At 41.7% G+C, this 24,874-nt stretch overlaps 3 protein-coding genes and 1 long non-coding RNA gene across 17 annotated transcripts in view; 2 read left to right on the plus strand and 2 right to left on the minus strand.

The window, feature by feature from the left end:
• SLC12A1 (solute carrier family 12 member 1) overlaps window positions 1-1,821 on the minus strand; it is a 47,031-nt gene extending 45,210 nt beyond the window's left edge. The window contains exon 1 of one of the 3 annotated variants that reach the window (XM_017805019.1): window positions 1,334-1,821. The gene's annotated coding sequence lies outside the window, so the exon portion shown is untranslated. The remainder of the gene's footprint in view (window positions 1-1,333) is intronic. The other 2 variants (XM_017805018.1, XM_017805017.1) reach the window with 2 other exon arrangements.
• The window catches only part of LOC108492568, an 18,226-nt gene extending 12,698 nt beyond the window's left edge, over window positions 1-5,528 (plus strand). Inside the window, exons 5-8 of the long non-coding RNA XR_001873149.1 lie at window positions 246-1,168; window positions 2,963-3,626; window positions 4,753-4,858; window positions 5,268-5,528. This is a non-coding gene — a long non-coding RNA (uncharacterized LOC108492568). The remainder of the gene's footprint in view (window positions 1-245; window positions 1,169-2,962; window positions 3,627-4,752; window positions 4,859-5,267) is intronic.
• On the minus strand, window positions 4,064-9,363 carry CTXN2 (cortexin 2). Of its 2 annotated transcripts, none has more exons than XM_017805036.1 (2): window positions 9,152-9,363; window positions 4,064-4,511 (listed from the first exon to the last, which is right to left on the minus strand). In XM_017805036.1, exon 2 carries the CDS (start codon window positions 4,455-4,457, stop codon window positions 4,209-4,211), a length of 249 nt encoding a protein of 82 aa, XP_017660525.1. In that variant the 5' UTR covers window positions 4,458-4,511; window positions 9,152-9,363; the 3' UTR covers window positions 4,064-4,208. The 2 variants fall into 2 exon arrangements, with proteins under 2 accessions (XP_017660525.1, XP_017660526.1); XM_017805037.1 differs by lacking the exon at window positions 9,152-9,363 and adding an exon at window positions 5,713-6,454.
• MYEF2 (myelin expression factor 2) overlaps window positions 7,352-24,874 on the plus strand; it is a 27,287-nt gene continuing 9,764 nt past the window's right edge. For 9 of the 11 annotated variants that reach the window (XM_017805021.1, XM_017805028.1, XM_017805029.1 and 6 more), the window contains exons 1-4: window positions 17,325-17,580; window positions 22,109-22,332; window positions 23,542-23,594; window positions 24,855-24,862. In XM_017805021.1, the coding sequence (XP_017660510.1) occupies window positions 17,387-17,580; window positions 22,109-22,332; window positions 23,542-23,594; window positions 24,855-24,862 (479 nt within the window). In that variant the 5' untranslated portion in view covers window positions 17,325-17,386. Of the gene's footprint in view, window positions 7,525-17,324; window positions 17,581-22,105; window positions 22,333-23,541; window positions 23,595-24,854; window positions 24,863-24,874 lie in introns of those variants that run through there. The other 2 variants (XM_017805032.1, XM_017805022.1) reach the window with 2 other exon arrangements.

The following is a 24,874-nucleotide window of genomic DNA, read 5'->3' on the forward strand; positions in this document are numbered from 1 at the left end:
AAAGCAGGGGACTGCCCTCTCTGTAACCTGCTGCTCACCAGGTCCCTTCCAGGAGAGTTGCTCCCTGCACGGTGCAGGCATTAAATCTGTCTGAAGTACAGGATTTCCATTTGTCCTTGTTGAATGTCATGAGATTCCTGTTGTCCTGTTCCTCTATCTTGTTCTGGCTCCCTTGGAGTTACAGCCCACTGAAAAGTGGACATATAGCTGTATAATCTCCTTCCCACCTCCACTTCCCCACACAGACCCTCATCAAAGAAAATGAGTGAGCAAACAAAAACACCAAGAGAAGAAGGGGTATGTATGTTTAAGGCCTTTAGTAGGTTAAGTACCTTTTCAGCAATTTACAGTATGGCCCAGATGGCCCTTAAATGAGCTACTGAAATGATGGCAATCCGTAAGTCTTGAAACATATTTCTAAGGAGATTAGAAAGTGTGGTTGTAGAGACCTGTATAATTCAGCAGGAGTCCGGGCCTGTTCAAAGGTACTAAACCAGAGCATTGCTTAGACATGGAAACTCTGCAAATGATTGTAAAAGCAGAAAGTTTTAGAAACAAAATATATCTTTTAAAGCAATATATGAACTGAAAATCTGGGTAAATAAGCCCATTACAGGCATTTTTTTTTAAGTTTCATGCTTTCACAAGAGGTTGGACTAGATGACCTCCTGAGATTTTTTTCAATTTAAATTTCTCAATGATTTTGTGAGATGCATTTGGCCCCTTGGCACAGAAAGGTAAATACTGCCATCAATATTTATAGCTCAGCAATGTAAATTTTCTCTAAAATCACATATCAAAATTATAATTTGAAGAGCTGATAATAAAAAGTCCTCCATCTTCAGTATGAGATACACCTAAAGCGTATTTTCTCACTTCTTCCATAAGCTATAGATAATATTCTGCTGTCACCTCTCTGCTATGATACCACTTTTTAACCCCCTCATATTTATGTTGGTTTTCCTGCCTAATGTTTTGTAAGCCTCACAGCAATGTTACATTTATTTAGTTTATTTTACTTCTGCTGCCTCTGGATTATCAATAGTGTTATTATTATTACACATTTCTGATCATAGATAGTGTTCTGCTTCCTTCAGCCTTTTAAAGTTGCAAGGAAGTGTTTCATCTGCAGGCACGAAGGAGCAAAAACAAATCTTCTGTCATTAAGGTCAGTGAAACTACGTTTGTTTTCATCTCCCTGACTGAATGAAATCCCAATTCTTTGATGACAATTTGCTTTGATGACTTGTGCTACCAAGTAAAATGATTCTGTCATTTCACTGTCTTATTTCCATAATATTAGTGTTTTGCTAGGAAAAGTAAAGTCTCTTACCTTTCTGCTGTTCTTGAAAATAATACTTTGGTTTTCACAGTGTATTTCCAGAGGTCTCTCAACTGTTATTTGTCAATAATTTTGTGTTTAGCATTCTAGCATTACGCATAAATAATCAAGTTTACCTTATTAGGGTAATTTAACTCACCATTCAATCCTGTGTTTTTAGGGAAGGACAATCTGCTTCTTTTATTCATGCGTATAGTCTATCCCTCTCTTTGAGGCATTACAGACTCTGCCTTATTGGCCAGATTTTTCTCCTGCTTAATACACTGAATAGACCATCCAATCCCTCTCTTTCAAAACATTTCTAGATGGTGATTTAGAGAGACATTCTAGCTTGTTACATATTAACCAGCAAATGTACCTATCCATTACAATTACTGACTTTATGGCATTGCAAAATTTCTAAGGGGGCCTGAAAATACTTTTGTTATCTCCATTTCCCTCCCAGCTATGCCAGATTCTATGCACAGATCATGTTCTCTCTGTTTTTCAGTTCTGCATATATAGTCATGTAGATAATGAGTTCAGGACAGGTTCTTCTCGGTGCATTTTATGCAGAAGACATTCAGTGAAGTCAGTGGGATCGGTCATTGGGGGGGTCCCTTGTCCTACAGGCGGTTTTGAACCATTTACTCCTGACCCCTTTTTAAGTTTTATTCTGTATATTTAAGGAAAACCTTTGAAAAATTATGTTCTCTGTATTCTTTCCAGGAAGGCTGACTTCCTTGTCTATTTGGGATGCAGAGAAGGGAAGGCAGGAAATGATGAAGCTTTGTAATCATAAGGGAACTTGATAATTGCTTCCAGCAATAGATTGGGTCAAGAACAAAAGTCATAAGACAATATTGGGGTTCTTTGGGTATGTTTGCTGTGTTTGTTGTGTAGTTTAAAGCTAACTGAGCTATATTTAACCCAGATAACCTAAGTACCTTCAGCACTCTAACCTGACAGCACAGAGCTCAGCTGTGCTGATTAGATGTACATAAAAAGAATGGTAGTGTCAGGTCTCTGCAGTGGATGATCCTATCCAGCAATAACAGATCACATGAATCATTGTACTGATATCTACCTCGGATTTTATGGTTAAATTAACTAGGATAAATGCAATATACTGAATCTCTGAAGGTCTGACGTTTTTTTCCTATGTACAATCTGAAGCAGTTGAAAAGCCCTTATATTCACAAAGCTGTTTATGTTTTATAATTCAACTGGACCGGTGTAGATTGATGTTGGCTTTTCCTCTGTTATATTCTTCAGACAGGAGATTCATGTCCTTCCCCGTACAATCAAGTATTTCATGTTCCAAATGGCGCTTGAGGTCTGCTGTTCCACTCTCTGCCTCTGCCTAGTATATAGGGCAAAAGAAATAACATGTATTTTTTCAGAATACATGAAAAAAGAAAACAGCTGCTGTAACTGATCTCCTTGTCTTAGCTCCTCGTTGCAAACAGAGCTGTTTAGCAAAAGTGACAGTGCCTAAAATTCTAATGCCAGCCTTCTTAAAAACTGAATTGAATTTCTGTCAAGTACTGTCACACTTGCTAAACAGCTGTGTATATGAGGGTGACCTTGAATATCCAGATTTGAGTCTCTCCTTTCACTGTTTCACTTCTGCTTTGATAGGCTCTCCCATGACCAGTTCTTCAGTGACAGTCCAGGTCTGTACAAAGATCCAGAACACTGTACAAAGTCACAGGAGCAGCAGAACCAGCTGTGGAGAGGGGCTGGAGAGTACAGAGCTCTGCAGTCAGCTCTGGACCCTCGTCCCTCTTGGGGACTGGGTACAAATGGGTAAGCAGCATGATTGTCTCTGCTTTGGCCTTGCCAAGCTGGTGTAATTATTGCTGGGAGCTGTTAACCAGACAGTTTAAGTTCCAGTTTAAACTGAGTCGACATTTGTAACCAAGTAGTAAAAAACTGGCAATTGACCAATTCAGCTAGAGTTAGATTGGTTATTTAACATTCAATTTTTCTCTTCCTCTTAAAATTTTTAACAATGTAGGAGATGCTGGGGGACTGGGACTGTGCTGATGTTGATTTGGAGTTCTGAGCAGGTAATATGTTTTGTATGGCTAAATGTTTGTAGTATCAAAAACTTCCTTAATGATGTTTGTTTCCCTTCCACTAATTCTGCTTCAGTTTCTGTTGCTGTAGATTGGGAGATCTATCAAAAAAATACTCATGTGAGTTACACAGTGTTTGCAAAGGACCACATCAAGTTTTCACAGAGAAGCAATGTACTTTCCTCATAACCAGTCAGTAGTAGAGCACCTGCTCTTCTTGGAAGGTGAGAGATGAGTTAGCAACGGATGTGATCTTTGGCTTTCCCATTAGTGGACTAGCCCTTGCTCCTGTCCCCTCAGCAACACAGACACACACCTCTTGCAGGCACATCCTCAACATTTGTTGTCCTCCACTTTTGTATTCTCAGTGTACAAGCACAGACTACGAGTTTCAGAAAATAGTGTCAGATGAGGCGGGGAGGGTGTTACCATTTAAACATGCACCATTCGTGAGCCTGTCTTTTGTGTTATTCATCTTTTTCTCCAGCGTATCATGAGACACAGCAGAAATGAGATCCTTCTCTGAAGAAGCAGATATCATCTGACTCTTAAAATATTGGCCATCATCACTTTCTATTGAATTATTGTAGTATTTGTTTTCTGTTAACCATTTCTTACCTACCATTCCACTGTTTGGCAAGTAAAAGCAACGTGAAGCGCCTTTTGAGTTTGCAACAAATATTTATTTAACAAAATGGATGCCACCAACATATCTCCAAAATGCGGGGATGTATAACAAATGTAACAACAGTTGGTTTCCAAAATGAAATCAACATCAAATTTAAGGCAGGATATTCTGTGAGTTTTCATGCAAGAGCATATTCAAATGTTCCTTTATCCAACCCCTCAACTTCATCTTCCCATGTAGAAGAAGGCATACTACTATAGGGGTCTAGCAAGATTTTGAAGCATCGGATAATTAGAAGTCCCAAGAAAACACACAAAATCCCCACAAAGGCAAAGCCAGTTTTTTGCTCTAGAGTCAGAGGGAAGGCAGACATTTCGTTGACACTCATGCTGGCTGAAGTGTTGCTGCAGTAATTACTGCTCATCATTGGGCATCACATCCTGGTGACTCTGTGGGGTTTTCACCTCTATTGCTTCTTTGCCTGCATAGAAAAGTCCAATCAGTGTGGTTAGGTCTAAATGGGATGCATGTATCTAAGCTGCAGTATATGAACATTTGGAAGTGAAAACCAGCTCAGATTTTAGCAGTGTCCTGTTGTTTTTTCACATTTAAATTAATATGAAAAAAATGCAACTTTTAGCCTCTACACACCATCCACTTACTGGCCTCTGTTATGAGACAGCAAACTCACAATTTTCTGGCTTTCTGTCTCCTCAAAACAGGAATTTCAGCATGTGGCTGTTGCAAATAGTATTTTGTCAGGCTGGGCACAAGTCTACAGATTCTGATTTGGCAATACTCACCGAGGTCTCCACCTGGAGAAGCCAGGTATGTTTTTTGAAATGGCTTTAAATCTCTATCCTTAAACTAGTTAAACTTGCATTGACCTCAAAGGCAATTTCAGCCAAATAATATGGATTTTGCCATCTGATTTAGATCACGAGTCTAAATAAATAGATCCAACTTGTAAAATAAACCACTGTGTGTGCAATTTTAGTGAAGTCTTGGTCCCCAGTTTCAGAAAAAAAATGCTGTGTATTTGAGCTTGTAAGAAAGTGAGCATATTGATAAAATTACCCCTTCACCTTTCTCTATACATGTCTGCTCTTGCGTATGAGGAAAGATTGGTGGGAGAAGAGATAACAGAATTAAATTCCCTTCCCCTAAATCTTGCTCCCATTTTTTTCTTCTTCTTGGTCTTCACCTTAAATACATACATATCCTGCCATTTTTACAGGCATAGGAAACAGCAGGTCTGAAATCCCTCCTGCTGTTGCTCAGGGGGCTGACCCTGATGTGTGTCCTATGGAGGGCAGGAGGCTCAGGCAACTCCACCCTGCCACTGCCACCAGGAGAGCTCTTTGCATTTCCAGGCAGGTGAAACCTTTTATTTTTGCCTGTTTAAGGAGATCTTATGTATAGATTTTAATTGGGGGTGGGGATCGTTTTGCTTTATCTTAGGTTTTCTATCAGATATTAGAATCACATCTTTCTTTTGTACCTATAGACAGCAGGAGGTTTGGAAGGACTGGGACATCAAAAGCACCAAGGACAAAGGCACTTTTATTCTGAGGTTAGAGCTTGAGGTTTCCTGCCTCTTGCTAACACCTATTTAACGAATGTGCCTCAGGGAAAAACTCTTTTTGTTAACGGTTCAACCATCTTTTTCCCCAGGGAATTACCAGTATCCATTTATTTCCTGGCAGAGTAATTAGGCCACTCAGAGCTCTGTGCTGCCATGGCTACACTGCTTCAGGTACCTGCACTGCTAAGCCAGGTTAAAGGGAGCTCTGGTATCTGTGTACTGCAGTCATGGCTGAAAGTAGCCATACCCTACAATAAAAAAAAGCAAAAATAAGATTTGGCATTCCTGAGCAGACAGAAATGGACAAAACTTTTATCTTCTTTGGTGTCTCCTTTCTCACTTCAGAATTTGTGGGGGTTTTGACTAATTATCCTATAAAGAATAAAAATTTTAAAACAAAGGTTAAAAGGGCAAGACACAAGTCTTTTTCTTTTTGCAATAAACCTCAGTGTAGTAGATGTTAAATAATATGTTTTCCTATTACTGTCTTTACATGTGTGCCAGAGCATAACAACCAATGTTCTGTTTATTCTATAGAGCTGTGTATGAGATCCTTCCTTGTTTTGAATTATATTCTGCTCTTTGGGTCACAATGTTTTAATTCCTGTTAAACTGGAGAAAAGATCCAGATATAGCCTATTGGAATTAGAAATAATGTCAACAGCAAGCAATATTTATTTTCTGAAAATGTATCATAGGTAAAGCCCACCTGCTATATGGATTTTCATTGGGCATACTTCCAATTTTTCTATTAAGTTTGACCTTCTGCAGGGAAAAAAAAATCACAGAAAGTTCAATATCACAAATTTATGTCACAAATCAGTTGATTTGAACAACAGCCAATCAAGGAAAAAAATTACTTTCCAGAAATCATAGGACACTGGGTTATAAAAATTAAATTTAAGGCTTATACTGGAAAATGATACCTAGCCACTACCTGGAAAAGCCAGACCCAAACCCCCCCAGTTGCTACCTTGAAAGACATAGAGAAAAATCTTAGCAATAGGCTGGCTGTGGAGAACCCTGCATCTGAGCTGAGTCCAGACAAATATGTTTGTGTTTGACATGACATTTCTTCACCATAGAGAGTCATTTTCCAAGAATATGACTTCCAGTCTTACTAATTTTGCAGGTTACACACTGGAATTAATGGGATTTGTTTGTACATTATGTGCTTGTTAGGAGTCACTATGCAACAGATCTCTGTGCAAAGCTGGACTGATGCTGAAACATGGAGAAGTATATCTTAGTCTTATCCAACAAAAGTTTGGCTGAAACAGCTGCCTGAGAAAACACCATGCATTTTGCTGGGGGTGGGGGGGATTGGTTCTGGGAAACTAATGTGCAGCTTTGTGTTCTTCTCTTCCTTGTCCTGAATTTCAGAAATTGTAATTGAAGCCTCCATGTTCACAGGAAATTTTGCTCTAATTATGTATCCCCAAAACTGTGGTAGCACATTTTACCCTGTGTGCCTTTTTTATTGTTTCCACATTGTAGTGCTGCACACAGGTTTGATGTCCTCTCCCAGTCAGTCAGATACCCTGTCATTTGCTGCAGAGTATGTGTCAAGTCCTGAGTCAGAAGACTGAATGCTAACTAACATGGCCTGAATCCAAAAATCTTCAAAGATAGCCTCTAGAAAAGCGTGATGGGGACGGGCATTGTATCAGTTGGAATCTGCAGAGCCGTTTTGGGGGGGCTGGCCCCCGACTGAGCTTGACTTTTTTTTTTCACAGGTGAAGACTCTACTCCTTGGAGTTGCCCGTATAAAAACACTGGCAAAAAGAAAGGCTCCTTAACATCCTGCTGTGAAATAAAAGACCACTGGAAGCCCTTCTGAGGTCAGAATGAACCATAAGAGTCCTAAAGAAAATAGGAATGAGGAAAACAGCTTAGCATATAGACCACTTAGCTAAGAAGAAGAGAGGTATAAGCTGGGGGTGCTGGCTGCACCTGTGGGGGGATGGTGAAGGGGAACACCATGGGTACTAAGTATTGTGAGGCAGCTGGAAGAAAGATGTTGAAATTCTTGTCCTAGGAGCATCACCAGCCCAACTCTGCCAATGTTTGGTGTTGATTAAAGACCCCAGCTCCAGTTCTTTGGTGGTTTGCGGTGACAGGGTGCCACTTTTTTCAGACCTAGCCTTTACTCGTATGTCTACAGAGAATCTGAAAAGATTAAGAAAGTAGCCAGAATAATCTTCCTTGTATTTTGGGTTTCAGTCCTTCTTTCACAGAACCCCCTATAGGATTTGTTTTCTAATGGCTTGGTGCTGGAAAGGAGTATCTTTACATGGTCTCAAGCTGGGAGCATTCATCCTCTTGGCATGATTAAACCTCAGTTGCCTGAAAACCCCCTTCATAAACGGTAGTGTGCAACAAAATGGACCAAATCAGTGGCCATCTGTTCACCTCTTGGATGTCTGCAGCCCAGCTGCTGTTTCATGGATGTGGTCATTCTCAAAGTACTTCTAATAGCTTCAGTCCCAAGCTTGTGTTTGAGTAAGAACAAACCTAACTTGAAAACGTGGTGGTGTGGTTAGGGACATTTAAAGTTTTGGAAACACCTCATTTGCACTTAACTATCTCTTTAGGGAAACTAAACTGTATTCCAGAAATGCTATCAGAAAAAATGGGCACAGGAGGTGGTAGGATGAAAAGACTAACAATGGAGAAGTCCTAATGAAATGGAAATTTGAATGAATATGGAATTCTCCAACGGGCCTGAGCTACCTGAGTTAATAACACATGGCCAGAAATGCTGCAAAAGCCGTGCTGTGACCACACAGCCAACCTGTCATGCTCATGTGCACACTGCATGCCTGTATTCTCTAAATTGCAGAGGAGAAGACTGTCTCTTCAGGGTTCTAAGAAAACATAAAGGGAGGTGAAGGTAGGAAGGCCAGGGCATGGATGCCCAGCAAATGAAGGCATGGCTCACTGTTCTGCAAGGAGAGCAAAGCCCCACACAAGCAGGCAGTGTTTTTGCAGCATGGTAACTCTAGGTGCAAGCAACACTTTACCACTTAAACAGCATTCCCCTGCAAAGAAGCAGCAGCCGGGCAGTGACACCTCCATCCTTCCAACAAGCGATGAATTGCAGAAATGAGATTTTATCCTTAGCAAATACACCAGCCTGGAGTCTCCATTGGACAGGAGCTCTTGTGCTGTGAATTCATGTATGTAGTCTAGATTTCGATAATACAGTGATGCAGGAAAATAAAACGCTCATTAGCATCATCCTTAACTTGTGAACGTGGAAAAGTGTTGCCTGCTTCCCTGGGGACGGACGCTGCGAGAGACCGAGCACCTGCAAAGCAATTGTTGCTGTAGGATTGCGCGCACAGCCTTCGCTTTCCCGGCCCCGGAGGGAGGGCAGATTTAGGCTCTGCTCCTGCCCCTGCTCCCCCCGCCGCCCCGGGTCCCTCAGTATCCCCCGCCCCGCTGGGCCGTGCGGGCCGGGCCGGGCGGCGCCGCAAGGTCAGAGCCCGCCGCCCGCCCGCCGGCCCCGCCGCGGTGCCGGCCGCGGTACCCACCCGTGTCCTCCGCGCCCGCGCTGCCCATGGTGGCGAAGCGCGGAGCTCCCGCGGCTCCGGGGCCGCCTCGCCGGCTGTCGAAAGCCCAGGTTGGAGTCCCGACGGCTCCGGGCACGGGGTAGTCCCGGGCGGCGGGGGGGCAGCTCGCCCTTGCTCCCCTCGCCGCCCGGCGATGCGACCCCGCCGAGAGATGCTCAAAGTGCCCTAATTAAAAAATTAAACACGGCTGCTGCTGCTACCGCCTCCTCCTCCACCTCCCCGCCCGCCCCCTTCCATCGCAATTCAGCCGCGCTCCTCTCCGGCCCCCCTTTGCACGGTTTAGACCGAGGAGCGTGGAAACTTCCTGCAAAACACTACGTGCGGTGCATCGGTAAGGGCCGGGCCGGGGCCGCTGCGCAGCGGGCGGGAGCAGCGCTCCCTCCTCCGCTCCGCTCCCGCCGCCCAGGCCGGGACTGAGTGTCCCCGCAGCGACGGGGACCGGGCTGCGGTACCTCCCGGGCCGGGAGCGCCGGTACCGGGCGAGCAGCGCAGCCCCGCCGCCGGCGCGGAGCGGGACCTGTGGAGCCGCGCTGGGTGCGGCGGGGCCGCTCTGCTGTCCTGGAACTGCGGGCAGGGGCTGACACACTGATCTGAGCGGGGCGTGGGGACCTGAAAGCCTCTTAGGGCTGCGCCCGCAGAGTGGACTCGGGTCCTCCCGATAGCTCCAGTAGTAATAACGATTAAAGCCTAAGCCTCGCTTTATATCCTTTCATTAGCTGCGTTTAGTTGATGGTGGTTGTATATTAGAGAGGCTTCCATTTGCCACAACAGAAGGTGTTTAAGGTGGATTAGGAAAGAAGATTCATTTTCCCAAAGCTGGATCTGTATTTATTGCATTAATAAATGGCAAATCTGTTTTAAAGGATAGTGATTCCATTTTTGTACACCATCCTGCAGGGATGCACGTCGGTCAGTGGAACAGGACTGTATCACTCTGATATACATAATGAGACTTTTGAGACTACTGCAGACCTGCTAGCAGAATTGTTGTGCAGAAAATAATTTTAAAACTCCTCATGTTTCTCACTACATGCAATAACTCTAGGATAGGTTAAACCTTCTTCCTGATACGATCTGGGAAAAAAGGGGGTTGCGTTGCCTGCCATTTTACTGCCTGATTCCTCTGTCGTATCAGCAGTGGACTTCTAAGCATTGGATAGAGTCAAAATACAGATTTCTCCTGCTAGTAGAACTAATGGTTAAACTGATGGGTAACTATGTACTTGCTAATGGTTATTAGTTTGATCTTCTAATGTTGCAGCACCCGTCATGTGGTAAATAATCTCTGTTGCTGAAATTGTAAGTCAAGCTAATTTTTGAAGTGCCTTTCATATTTGAAGATCCATGAAGACTTTATAAATAGATAGTTTTAAATAGTATAAGAATGTGCTTTCAGATTATGTATATAAAGAGCCTCTACTGTTCCTAAGGAGCTCTAGTTTTCTTTTTTAGCCCTGTCCCTGATCTACTTGAGGGCCCCATGAAGGTCTCACTAGATGGAAACAGCTATGGTTTGGGATTTTGGGAGTATCAAACACAAGGTCTGAGATTTCATGGTACCCCCTTCAACTTGGCACAACTTTTAAGGGAGAGTAACATAAATCCAGGCTTTTCCAATAATTGTTGAGCATTGCTATACTTGGAGAACTTTACTGGAAGTAGGTCTTGGGAGTAGCCAGGACGAATATGTCTGCTCTCTCTGGGAATGAGGGACAATATTGACAGTAGAAACAAATAATTTTGAGCGGATGTGTCTTGTCTCTTCTGTTGGAATTCGGGCATTGACACTGGGCCTTTCACTACCATTTTTCCTGGGAAAAGTTTACTTGTGGGATCTTACTCCTTATAGGTGTAATATTATCCTTTTGTTTTGTTATTCTTGTAGGATTAAATGTTGAGATTTTTTTTTAACACTGAAATAATTACCCCTCTTGTACTATGACATGGCAGAGGCTGCTGAAATCGTATAATTATTTCTAGGAATCTGATACTCATGTTCTATTTTAAAGACTTTTCTTTTGATTTTATGTTTGGAGATCCACTTTTAATGGAAATAAAACTGGAAAAGAAACTGGCAGCCAGCACCAGGGAATGAGTCTCCCTCTTCAGCTACCAGTTGTCAGCAAAGTAGCACTGTTTTTCTGTTCAGTGTAGGTGACCCCACTGGGTACATACACAAAGGGAGTGTTCACTACTCTTCATTTTCCATTTCTTTATCAGGCTCCATCTTTTTGTATTCACCAGAACAATAACTATCACTTCCATCTGACTTCAATCATATTTGCTGTTAATTTGATCCTTGTTTAGGGAGTTGTATTTCCTCAAAGGAGAGTCCTTGATCAGACATAGAGATTTTATAATCATCTGGTAATTTGTTACTTTGATCTTGCAAATTCAACTGGCCTAATTTAAGGTTGGGCAAGTGGGTGCCAATAATTGAGAAGCAATAAGGAACTCTTAGATCTGTTAGCCGGTTAATACTTTTGATGTTTAAGGATCACTTGAGTGGTGTAGGTGTTAAGAAAATATAACTCCTTTGAGGGATAACTAACTCCACTGTAACTTGCTTTTCAGTTTAGCTTTAAAGAGCTCTTTGAGTGTTCCTTCCCAAGCAAACTCTCCCTTCAGTTGCTAGAAATTTTAAATGGGCTGAAGTGGGCAGAGTCAGTGAATAATATAGTGCACAGCAAGAACAGATCAAGTTGAAACTCCCCTCCTAAGCAAATTAAAGCAAGTTTTTGAGAATATGTATAATCAAAAAGCAATAGTAAGTAGGGGATATAAAAGCAGTAGTAGAGGGGCACAGCAGAAGTATGTGAGGGTTATATATTAATTTATGTATTGATCACAGTAACAAGTGGGAATTATCTTAAGTAATTTAATTCAGAGTATTTAACATTTGCTCTACCATGGTTTTTTTCTGTAATATTTAAAGATCTGAATCTCTCTTTGTGCTTGCCTAAAGGCCATGCTTTTACTAGGTACTGACTTCACCAGAGACATAAATGAATCTACAGCCCTGTGAGTCTGTAGGGTACTCCTTTGGTGACTGCCAAGAATGAGGCAGAAAAACAAGTCCTACAAAGCAGTCTCCCCATGTTAAATGTCTGAGTAGGCCGACTCTTCAAACAGGAAAAGTGTAGGGATTCAGAAAGTGAAGAAGGTTGAAAATCACCACTTTGAAGTCCATCCAGTGTTAGTGTGGGCAAAGGTGGAAGGGGGAGTACATACAGTGAAAATCAACAGTGCCACCTTGTGTGGGTGGGACAAGAGAGTTCGGCCATGAGGAGGGCAAATGGCCCCAGGTGTGTCTCCAGCTTCTTCACCCCGGGATTGGGGCAAGCCCCTGGCCAACTAGGGAGAGGGCAAAGGGAAGGATGGGTTCTTCTTAGATCTGCAGGAGGTAGGTGTTTACTGCCTCGCTGTGAAAAGCGGAGCTGGTGGGTATGTAAGGGGCACTCAGCCTGACAGGGTGGAAGGAAGGACCAAAGCACAAGCAGGTTGCTTAGTTTTTTTTCTTTTGTAACTTCAGCAGCTAGAATTAATGTCTGAAGGAAGAGAGAGTAATGTGAGTTGTTTTAATATAGGACCAGTAAAAGTGCTACCAAAAATATGGTGTTATGCAGCCTTTTAGGGGTAAAAACCAGGTGATTAAGATTTAGACTCTTAAGCTGTGGGCAAGGGTTGCATAACACCAAAAAAAATTTTATGAGACTTAGGAGGATGTAAGCCTTCCATGAGGGACAAAGAAGTTAGACCCCTGCAGATCAAGTAGAGCAGGTCTTCTCTGTGACTGATCCCACGTTGTTTCTCAGACTAGGAAGATAATGTTTAATTGCAAAGAGAGCATTTGGGAAAGATTGTTTTACTCCAGGTGCATTGTAAGTATGCAAAAAAGATGCCAGTTGCAGAGTAGGGTTAATTTAATTTTTTTTTTTAGCACAAAATAAAGCAGTGTAGGTTGGTTGCATCCTTAGGCAATGCAGACTGGTCTGGAACTATTTGTGTCTGTGCAAAAAGGAATCTTTAAATAAGCTACAAAAGTCAAATGATTTACAAAGTGAATCTGTTGTTAAAGTAACCCTTCTCCAGCTGTATTCAGGGCTTCTTGGAGAGGGGATAGGGTCTGGAAAATGCTAAGCACATTTAGGAGCCACAGCAACAAAACCAAGAAAGATTATGTGTGACGTATTTACCATACAGGCATCATATAGGTGAGAACAATGTCTGCTTGAAAACAGTAATTTACAAAAAAAAAAGTCATATGGATTTAAGACTCAGAAAAAAATGAGGCTCAGAAATCCCATTTTCTGAAGTTCCATACAAACTGACTTTCAGGAACATAGAATAGTTTTAAAAGTTCCGCTTGATGAAAGTGTTGATGAACTGCTTTTGATCATGACTTAAATGGAAATAAAATTAAAACCAACATTGAGATAAACCACAGACCAATTAAAATGGTCCTTTCTAAAAGGATGATATATATTTGTTCATTAGCAAGTTGAAAGCAATGTGTTCTTTGTCATTGAGGACTTGAGACTTGAATTTACTAACAGACTGGAGTTACTGTTTTGAAAAGAATGGTGATACTTAGAACACATGTAATTATTTTAGCTCTGTAACTACTACTTGTACAAGAGACTTCCAAAGTAATTCCTTTACAGTTGCTTATATTTACATATATATGCAAGAACATTAATAATATTCCATTATCCTCAACTCCATGTGTGAATCAGTGCTGTCAACTCTCTGCTTGCCAAGAATAAACAGCCATTATGCCATACACCCTCCCTACAACTGAGAGACACTGTTTACATGAGGGGATGATGAGAGGAATTTGTTAGGACAGCAGACCAAGAACACCTGTAGCAGTGTTGTACTAAATGAGGGATACCCTTGTAACAGGAACATTCCTCAGAAACCTTGTCTGTCTCCTGTAAGGACATGAACAAAGGTGGAAGAGATGTTGAAAGCCCATATATCAAATGATAATTTTAAAATATTCCCAGGAGGGATCAATAGTGTGTAACAAAGGAGACTTTCTCAGCACAAATACAGGCATGGAAAGACAATGGTTTTCCTTTTTTTTCACTTACTATGCTAAGTAGTTTTTTTAAATTTTATTTTTATTTCAATCATTTCATATTCAGAAGTCTTCCTAGGAAAAAGCTTAAACATTTTTCAACACACTTTTGTAGACCAAAGAAATCCCACTTTTTAATCCCAGTTTACCCCTTGTCAGGTCTCTAACAGCTCTTTGTGGTATTGTTCTCCCAATTTTGTTATTATTCTTTGAAGACAGAAATGCTGAGTGATTATGTGTGAGACTTGTAGAAAAGGAGGCAAGACTCCCATAAAAATTCTAACACAGGCAACTACCTAAACAGGATGCTGTAAATCAGAGTTGGGGTGCAAGGGGTACAGGGCAAAGCTGGTATCACTCCTCCAGGCTTCAAGCCCCAGTGCAGCTCTGATACAAAACACCTCTTCATCTCTGGGTGTGTATGGATTGTACAGTTCTGAATATTTATTGCAAAACACATTGTGTGACACCTGAGTTTACTGTGTGTGTGCTGGGCCGTGGTGGGTTGACCTTGGCTGTGCCCACCAATCCGCTCTACCACTCTCCCCCTCAGCAGGATGGGGTTACAGAAAATAAGATGGAAAAAAACTCATGGATCAAGATAAAGGCAATTGAATAAAGCAATGGCTGCATGTGGAAGCAAAGGAAAACAGAAGATTTATTCTGTGCTTTCTGTCAGCAGGCAATGTCCAGCCACTTCCTAGGAAGCAGAGCTTCAGTACACACAGCAGTTGCTCCAGAGGACAAATGCCATAATGAATGGCCCCTATTCCCCCTCCTTTTTCTTGACTTTTCTTCCTGAGCAGATGTCATACAGTATGGAATATCTCTTTGGTTAGTTTGGGTCAGCTGTCCTGGCTATGTCTCCTCCCAAAATCTTGCCCACCCTTAACCTACTGGTGTGGCGGGAATCTTGGAGATACAGCCATAATGTATCCCAGCAAACACTGATTTGTTACACCTTTCCAGCTACCAATACAGAGGTATTGGTACACAAGGGCTGCTATGGGGAAAACTAACTCCATCTCAGGCATACCCATTGGCCCAAAAGGTACACAAACTTGAGGAGGTAGCAACTGAAATAGCCAGTAGGTTATTTGGAACAAGCAGGCAAACTGTGTATAAGAACCTCAATAATTCTTCCTGTTACTAACATCCATGGGCCTGTTGGCATAGGAATTATGTCAGCTGCTTCATGCTATAATACTGGGTTAGGGAGTATAGGATTCCAGCACTTGAGATGCTTTGTACAAAGCACAATTGAACAGAGGTCTGGTACCAGGGTTTAGTAACCTGAACATGGGAATTACTGCCCTTCATCCTGTAGTAGTGAGAGCTGTAAAATGTAATGACAGCAATAGCAAGTAAACATTAACTGTTTCAGTGATGATTGTTATCGCAAATACCAAGATACTTATTTAATTATGGTTAATGTGTGAACAGAATTACATGTCTTATCAGACTCCTGGACATGCCTTTCTACCTTCATCTAGGATGTAGCTTATTGAGGTATTTCTTAGTATCTTTGAGCTTTCTCAGAAATCTCAGATGTTACCTGCTGTGACAGTCATGAGGACAGGCAAAAGAAAGTGCCAGCAGCTCATAAGGAGTTTATTTCCAAAACCCACATTAGTCCAGGTCAGTGGGTCAGCAACCAGAAGCCACTGATCTAAATTCATTGCAGAGGATTGAATGACTTTCCTTATATAATAGATGTTTATATACTATTTGGAAATACCCTTTGGAAATGCTTTTGTACTCATGGTTAGTGAAATGATTAAACATTGTCCAAATGATTAATGTTTTTACTTCTAAAAATATTGCTTAAAACCTATTGTTTTCCCCAAGAGACAACTGGAATTGAAGAAGCCAAAGGAATTTCAGAAGAATATATTGCAGATTCTACCTCATAAGTAAATGAATGTCTTAGAGGACGAATGCTAGAGAATGCAAGATGTTTAGTACTGTGTGTGTGGCACAGACCTATGTGATTTTAAAATTTTATAGTAGAATTACAGCTATTCATATTTTATTGGTTTTTATAGAATAGATATAATTATATAAATATAATATATAAATATATAAATTGTTTTTTATAAGAATAGAACAAATTGCCATCGAGAAGCTTCCAATGCTCTAACTAACACTGAATGAGCGAGGTGACTGTCCCACTGTGCTCTTCACTGGTGTGGCCTCACCTTGAACATTGTATGCAGTTTTGGCACCACAATATAAAAAAGACATTAAGCTATTAAGCGATGAGAGAGCATCCAAAGGAGGGCAGGGAGGATGGTGAAGGGTTTGGAGGGGAATGGCCTGAAGCTGAGTCAGGAAAGGTTTAGGCTGGATATCAGGCTCATCGCCCTCTGCTCACACTGGAGACACCACACTGTGAATCCTGTGTTCAGTTTTGGGCCCATCATGACAAGACAGACATTGAGGTGCTGGAGTGTGTCCAAAAAGTGCAACAAAGCTGGTCAAGGGTCTGGAGCATAAGTCTTGTGAGGAGCAGCTGAGGGAGACAGGGGTCTTCAGCCTGGAGAAAAGGAGGCCCCGGGGGACCTTATCCCTCTCTACAACTCTCTGAAATGACATTGGAGCCAGGTGAAAGTTGGTCTCTTTTCTCAAGAAACAAGTGGTAGGATGATAGGAAATGGCCTCAAGTTGCACCGGGGGGGGGGTTAGATTGAATATTAGGAAAAATTTCTTCATGGAAAGGTTGCCAAGCACTGGAACACACTGCCCAGGGAAGTGGCGGAGTCACCATCCCTGAAGGGATTTAAAAGACGTGCAGATGTGGCACTTGGGGACATGGTTTAGCGATGTGCTTGGCCGTGCTGTGTTAATGTGTGGGCTCGATGACCCCAGTGATTGTGTCTGTGATTCTGAGACTCAGCGGAGGTCCCTGACGCGACGCGCCCGCCCCACGGCGGCCATGGCGGCCGGGGCTGGGTCTCCATGGCAACGCGCAAAGCCTCGGCGCGCGCGTCCCGGCCGCTCCCCTCCCCCGGCCGCGCGCGCCGCTCTCGCGAGACTGGCCGTGGCGGCGGCGAGGCCGAGGCGCTCGGGGCCCGTTTCAAACCGGCGGTCGCGGGGCCGCGGCCCGGCACGAGATGGCGGAGAGCGACAGGGTCGAGGCGGCCGCGCCGCGCAGGGCCGAGGAGGCGGCCGGGCAGCAGCCCCCGCAGCCGCAGCAGCAACAGCCGCCGCCGCAGCAGCAGCCGCAGCAACAGCCGCCGCAGGATGAGGAGGCGGCGGCGGCCGCGGCGCCCGGGAGCGGCGCGGGCAGCGCTAATGGCGTCAAAATGTGTGTGAGGGCAGGGCCGGGCGGGCGGCGGGGGCAGCGCGGGCGGGGGGAGGCAGCCGGACCCCCCAGTGCTCCGGGCTCCTCCCCCGCGGGGCCGGGGCACCGCCGGGGCTGGGGGCCCTTCCCGGCCCGGTGAGCGCGGGGAGGCCGCGGGCTGGGCACGGGCAGGGGAGGGGCGGCGGCGCTCGGGGAGCGGCCGCGGGGGCTGGGCCTTGTGGGGCCTCCCCGGCGGGCAGCGCTGCAGGACCCGTTTCCAGGGGTGTCCGCATCGTTTCTGGTGCCGCTCACGTTTCGGCTTGTGACCGGAGAGGTGTGTTCTGTGGAGCCCTTGAACTACTCTTTGTTTACGTGAGGGTGGTAAAGCAGCCCTGTAGTGATTTATTTTCTAGAAACAAAAACCACACATGCGTGCACGAAGTTTGCTTGTAAATTGTAACATTTTTATACATGGAGTATGCAGATCCTTGTCTAAAAAGAACATAGTATAAGGGAGCTGGAACTACCAGCTCTCTAGAACAATACGATGAATAACTTTTTTTGTGAGCGGTTGCTCTTGATGTTAGGCTTTGAGGGTTATCACTCTTTACATGAACTAGGTTTTGGCCTCAGATCGTTGGAATTTCCATATCTCGTTTAATCTCATTCAAACCTTGGAGGGAAAATGGATTTGTAGTAGACTTACTGTTGCAGTACATCAAAGCTGTTGAGGTCTCTTAAGTTTTGACATGTTCCAAGCAGCCCAACTCTGATATTTTTGTGTTTAAAAAATGCATGAGGGACCAACTTCAATATCAAGCTGGAGGAATAAAGGCATATTTCATGCCTTTACTTGACGCCCTGTGAAATTTAGTTTAGTTTACAAGTTATAAATTTCACATTACTGTAAAACAAAAGTTGTGGTTTTGCTTTTTTCCCTCCTGAGTCTGGCCCTCAGCTTCCAAACTACACAGATTAGAACTGAATTTCCACAGGAAGATTGTCACCCTTTTGCTCCTTTTAGGTGTATAAATTTTATTGTTCTTTTGGGGTTACTGCTGTTGAAGTAATGTCTTAATTTCTCTGTATACCTCAGCAATGTCTTCGTTTCCCTCCAAAACCTCACAAGCAAATGAAAAATCCCGGTCATTCCATGTAGTAGAAATCACAACTTGAAGCGTGAAAGTAATGCAGAGTTCTTGGTGACAGAGATACAAATCTTGTTCTTTCGAATACAGTTTCTAGTCTTCCCCAAAACATGTAGGAAGGATGAAGGTGTCAGTGGGCAGGTGAAATGTATTACTTAAAAAAATAAATCAGTAACCTGGTTTGATTAGCACTCATTAAATTGGAAAGGAATCCTGGTCTCAACATGCACACTTCCACAAACTGTGGAACTGTTCCACACAACAAAGCTGTGCTTTGGAATCACATGTTGTGAACTTCTTGCATTTCTATCTCGACTGATCTTACTGTGGACACCTGCGAGCGGAGAAGTAGAAGTTTGGTTTTAAAAGATCAGCTTTTAGGGCTTTCATGTTGTTGTATCTTGTGGTTATTATTTTTTAGGCTGCTAGTTTTGTTTGTGGAAACCTTGTCTTTTGTTTCCAAAACTTTATGGAAAGTTCAAAAGCTTTTTTTTTTTTTCCAAACGTGTAATTGCTCTTGCTAATCAATGAGGACATGCTTTTTTTTTTTTTTTTAAGAAATAATTGTAGGGGTTTTTTTCCAATACTGGAAATTTGCTTGTGATTACAAAGGCAAATATTAATTAAATCTATAAAACGTGTAGCTCATACAAAAGGTGAAGACTAGAAATTACTATTGTTTTTCCCTCGAAAAAATGTCAGTTCATAGATTCTGAGGCTGTCTTTTCTGTGGTCTGTAGGTGACTAATGTGACATTACTTTGAATGTATTATTTGATTGAAATTATTTTTAATATTCAAGGAGGAGGGTAAGAACTATAAAAGGATCTCTACCTCCAGCTTGTTCACTGGCCTGTGTTGATCTTGGCAGATGAGTTTTGCAGGAAGAATCGTTTCTTTAATTAATCCTCTATTTTCAGGAGACTGGCTGTGATCCCCAGACTAAGTGAAGTGTCATCTTGTTTCCCAGATTTTGGAGTTTATGCCAGACTTGTATCCTCTTTGCTCTCTACTGATTTGTACAGCCAGGTCTTGCAGAGCCTGTGGATTCCCTATTTGGAGACCTGTCTGTTCCTGTGCACTGCACTGAGCACCAAGGGGCTGTTTCATAATCCTTTAAGCAGGAAAGAGCTTAAAGGGCTAAAGAGAATCCATTGCTCTAATCCTAAAACTTAAGGAAGAACTTGGATTTTTGCTAGGAGCTTCATTGGACAGGAGTTTTGCATTTGCAAATGGAACTGGATTGGAAGGAACTGCTTTGACTGGAAAACCTGACACTCTACTCTTTCCCTCTCCTCTCCCTCTGGCTCTCTCCAGTTCCTGCATTGTTCCCTCCATTTCACTTCATTACCCAGCCACACAAGAATTATGTTGTCACAGGGGCAGGATGGTGTGGAGGAGGGATGATGCAGAGGGAAACTGGAGGATGCTTGAACCAGATAGCGTGTCATTGACTTGAAACGTTTTAAATTTTACAAATACTTGGCTCAGAGGAGTGTCCAGGCATTTCCCAGTTGCTAATCTTCTCTTAATCCACTGGTAAACACAAGGACTGTGAAGTTCATATCGTATGAGTATTTCAGAATTGGGGAAAAAGTCGTGGGAGGAATATGGATGTGTTTGAATTTCTTCCTCCCTGGAATGTGGCCAAGCTTGAGTAGATAATACATGAAAGGCTGGCTACTTGCATGTGCTTTTGAGTGCAAGATTTCCACTTATTGTTTGGTTAACTTTGCAGAGAGCTGAAAATACTCATCTCAGTTAATCCAAAATCAGTGATCTTACCATATGTTGTGGTTGTAAAACTGAAATGCTTGTTTTGGCTAATTTTCTACCAGCAACCTTCCAAAGTATCAAAATGAGATAAAAACTAAGCCTTCTGAAATGTGGGAAATAAAGTAAAGGCAGTGATGTAATATAAGGAGGGTTCACAATCAGTTACTTCTGTCAGTTCTGTAGGACATCACCTTCTAATTGTTCCACCTCGAGTGGATAATGCTAGCTTCTTAAATAAATGTTTGTGTAAAAGTACTTTTTAAGCTTCTCTTAGTTAACTAAGTAGACAGTGATGTGGGTCTCTAAGTAGCATCTTATTAGTGGGTCACATTTGTGTGGCTTTATTCAGTGGATTCTTTTAGTGCAAGGGTTCTCCTAATTTAAAGTAACAATTCGGGCACCTTGAGCCTCTGGTAGCAGGTTAAATCAGCTCGGGATAGTAACAATGTCAAGAGTGCCACAGAGTTGTGATATTTAATCCAATTCTGGTCAAAGTGTATTGTTTCATTGAACTTGAGATTTGGGCTGCTTTAAAAGAGAAGCAGCAAATTTTCTACTAAAAAATTTTAAAAGGGGAGCAGCTACTATTGGTAAACTTTTGAAAGACCAAGGCCAGAAGTCTATTTTGTTGTTTCTGGTGGATAATATCTGGTAACTTAATTAGTCTTAGGTGCATATCATGTCTTAATACAGCTGTTCCCCATGTATTTAGCAAGTTTTCAAATTCTAATAGTGCTAAGCAGTGAGACTGAAAAAGTAATTGTTGTTCTTAGTTGAATTTTAATTTCTGTCTGAAATCAATCTGGCACAAATTGTGAATAAAAATTCTTTATGTGGTAGATAAAATACAATTTGATTTACAAATTGAGTTGATTTTGATATATTATTGTTACATTGAATAAAGCATACTGAGCTGCTTTGTAACTTAGACCGTTTCAACTCTCACTTTTGGGGTGAATATTGTGTAACTTGGCTAAATGCAATGTGAAGATGGTGGGAGCACCAAAGCATGGGTGCTAAGAGCTGATTTTTCAACTGAGTCATTCTGTTTTGGTATTTGTAGTAGTCTATAGTACTGTGTTTGTGAATCTTGACAGACATGATGTGCTGGAACAGGTTGTCCAGAGAAGTTGTGGATGCCCCATTCCTGGAAGTGTTCAAGGCTGGATGGGGCTCTGAGCAGCCTGAGCAGTGAGAGATGTCCCTGCCCATGGCAGGGGGTTGGAACGAGGTGATCTTTAAAGTGCCTTCCAACCCAAACCATTCACAGATTCTTTGATTCTGTGAGATGGAATGTAACTGAAATAGCAAGATGTACTTTCTTTACTTGATATTGTAATGTTATTTTTTTTGTTCTAGATAAAACCAGGTATTTTGGAATTACGCTTGTAATGTGAATTTATTTTTCTTAACTTGAAAAGCAACATTTAACATCCTGGAAGTTATAATAGCATAGGAGATAGGCAGATACAAAGATATATATGGATATATAGAGATAGGTAGATACACACACACACACATATATATATATACACACATATATATATAGGAGCTATGATGGTCTAATGATCCAGCACAAGACTAATAGTGTTTTTGTTTGGATTTTTTGTTTGTTTTTTTTAAATGTAGGGAAAATGATGAGACAGCAAAAGAGGGGAAAGCACCTGTGAAAGAGAAGTACAAAGCGAAGGCAATCCCTTCTCTTGGAAACAAGAATAGATTCCATCCCTATTCCAAGGAGAAGAATGCAGGCTCTGGAGACAAGAAGGCTGTTAATCGTAATAGAGTTTTTATTAGCAACATCCCGTATGACATGAAATGGCAAGCTATTAAAGATCTTATGAGAGAGAAAGGTAACTTATTCCTTATAATACACTTCACACAGAAAGGGATAGGACTCAAATGCAGTGTATGTGTCCTTTGAGCCACACAGATTTGATTTGCCTTTTTTTGTTTTGGCCTTTACTTGGTACATCTATCTCCCTTCCCCCTCTTTCATCCGAGACAATTGCATTGCAGGGTAGGATGGGTAAATGAAGTGCTCACAACCTTCTGCCATTCTGGTGTGACAGTAGAGAGTATATGCATGACCTCATGACTTCCTAAAGAGATTGTGTTTCGTCTAGTTGTAGTTTCTGTAGTTTTTCTTTTTTTCTTCAAGGGCTATTGTATTTAAGCAACACATTAAGTGTGTTAACATGAATAATAAGGGATGTCTTTCAAAAGTTGTTTTGTATTTCTTTGGTGGAATCTGGCTGTGGCATTAACTTTGTCTGCATTGTCACTACTGCCATGACTGTTTGTCTGGAGATTTGTATTAAAAGCTTGTTACTATTGTTGCAGTTCTGATAGAGAAATCTTACTGCCCCCAAAATTTTGTTTTAAGTTTGGGGTAAAATAATGATAATATACGGATTTTGTAAAAAGTTAGTTCTGTGTTTTCCTTGAAAAATTGATTCTTCAAAAGTAATGCAAAGCACACTTGGCTTTTAGGCTGTGAAAAATGCCAGTACCCCTTCTGTAACTGCTGGTTTATCTGTTGTAAGGTGACGTGACTATTTGATTGGTTTATTCACTGAAACTTCCTACTTTAGAAAGTGAGTCGCTTGCTGTGAAATATTTGATGTGTAAATTTGGTTATTATTGAAGGCAAACTTATGATTGAAGATATTCAGGTAGAAAGTCACCTTAAAACAGGTGTTGTGAGTAGGATGATAAATGTAACACTTTCCAGTGAACGTTGACGTTTCATTTGTTAGGTTAAGGGACTCTATATCTGAATTTGTTCACCAACTATATCATACTGGCCAAAATATGATCTGTAGTATGAATTAGGTTAAATATAGTTGTTTGTTTTTAGCTTTTGAGAATGTGGCTGCTGCATATTTCTGAAAATTAGCTAAATTACATAGCCATTGACAGGAGGTATGTTGGTCTGGTTTTGATTGTTGGTGAATAATAGGTGATTCTCTGTAGACTTGTGCACAGGGGCACAGTAAAGAAAGATACTGGTGTTTAAATGCATTGTCTCTTGGTATTTTCCCTTTGTATGTCTTATGTAGTTGGTGAGGTTACATACGTGGAGCTGTTTAAGGATGCTGAAGGAAAATCAAGGGTAAGTGCCGTGGGCAACAATCTGCTAGAGGTTTAAAAGTTCCTCAGCAGTTTTATTTTTGTATAATACCTGTACCAGTTATTGGAAAGTAAGTTTCATTTTTACACTGATTTTCATTAAGGTAGCCTTGAGGGTTCTGTATTAGAAGTAGTCTGACACTTTCATGCAACTCACACTAGCTGGCTGTAAAGGACAAAGTACTTCTGTAAATGTTAACAAATGGCATTTACTTAATTCTTTTTAGCCAACACCTTTGTTTTGGTACAAATTGTTTCATATAAAGGACGTTCAACAAACCACTAATTTTATTTAAATTTTGTTAGCGTAGTATTCTCGGGGCCAATGAGTATAAAATGTTAGCTAAGAATATACTGTGTGAAGGGCCTGATTTGACAGCTCTGCAGGGTTGGTACTTTAAACACTGGATTAATGTATTTGCTTTCCTAAAACTAAATGGATGGAGATGGTTGGTAGCCAGCAGAGTGCCTGCAATGAGGCACTAGGAGTGAAGATTGTTAAAGCTCCTCTGTCTTCTTAAAAATAGTCAAAAGTTGGGCCAATAGCAGCTCTGAACCTGCAGTGAGAACATGAGAAATGCAGGTTTGAGTCTTAGCTGAGGTTGTATCAATTGTTGTAAATTACTTCTTTAATACTTGTTAAAACTAAAACATGCTGTCAGCTTTGCTATACTTAAAGCAATCCTCTACTCTTTGCTTTATTAGAAGGATTCTGGTGCAGTCAATCAGGTTATTTTCTTACAAGGTAATTTCTCAATTCTGCTGTAATACTGAAGAGGTATGCAGACTCCTTGTTCATTGTACTGGTATACTCGATATAGGTAGATTTGAATTCTTTAGTCAGTGGGCAGCTTTTAATGACATGATGAGTGTCTTGATTGGTTTTTGGTTATGTTTTGGGGCTATTTTCTTTCCACCCTTTCCCTCCCACCTCCTCTCCCCAATTGTCCTTACATGGATCTGTGTGGCATTTTTCCAATTCTGGTTTGACTCTAAGAGAGTAAGAGACAATGTATTCTCTTGCATTTGAAAGGTATGTATATTGAGAAAGCAGGAGAAATTCAGATTGGCTACCACTAAAGAACACGTATTATGGATTTTGAAGCTGAAAATAACTTGTATAGTTATTTAACAGTGAGCTGGGATCTTTAACTGGAATCTTCATTGCTCTGTTATATGTGCTGACTGACTTCTTGTTTGCTTGTTTTCTTTTTACATATGATGACAAATCTCATGGATGTAGGGTTGTGGGTAAGTTTCTTT

The sequence above is a fragment of the Lepidothrix coronata genome, unplaced genomic scaffold (genome assembly GCF_001604755.1).
Source record: "Lepidothrix coronata isolate B3197 unplaced genomic scaffold, Lepidothrix_coronata-1.0 Scaffold11, whole genome shotgun sequence".
NCBI lineage: Eukaryota > Metazoa > Chordata > Aves > Passeriformes > Pipridae > Lepidothrix > Lepidothrix coronata.

Bases quoted from the DNA above. Each gene is read 5' to 3' on its own strand.
- CTXN2 (XM_017805036.1), bottom strand. From the start codon at position 4,457: ATGATGAGCAGTAATTACTGCAGCAACACTTCAGCCAGCATGAGTGTC.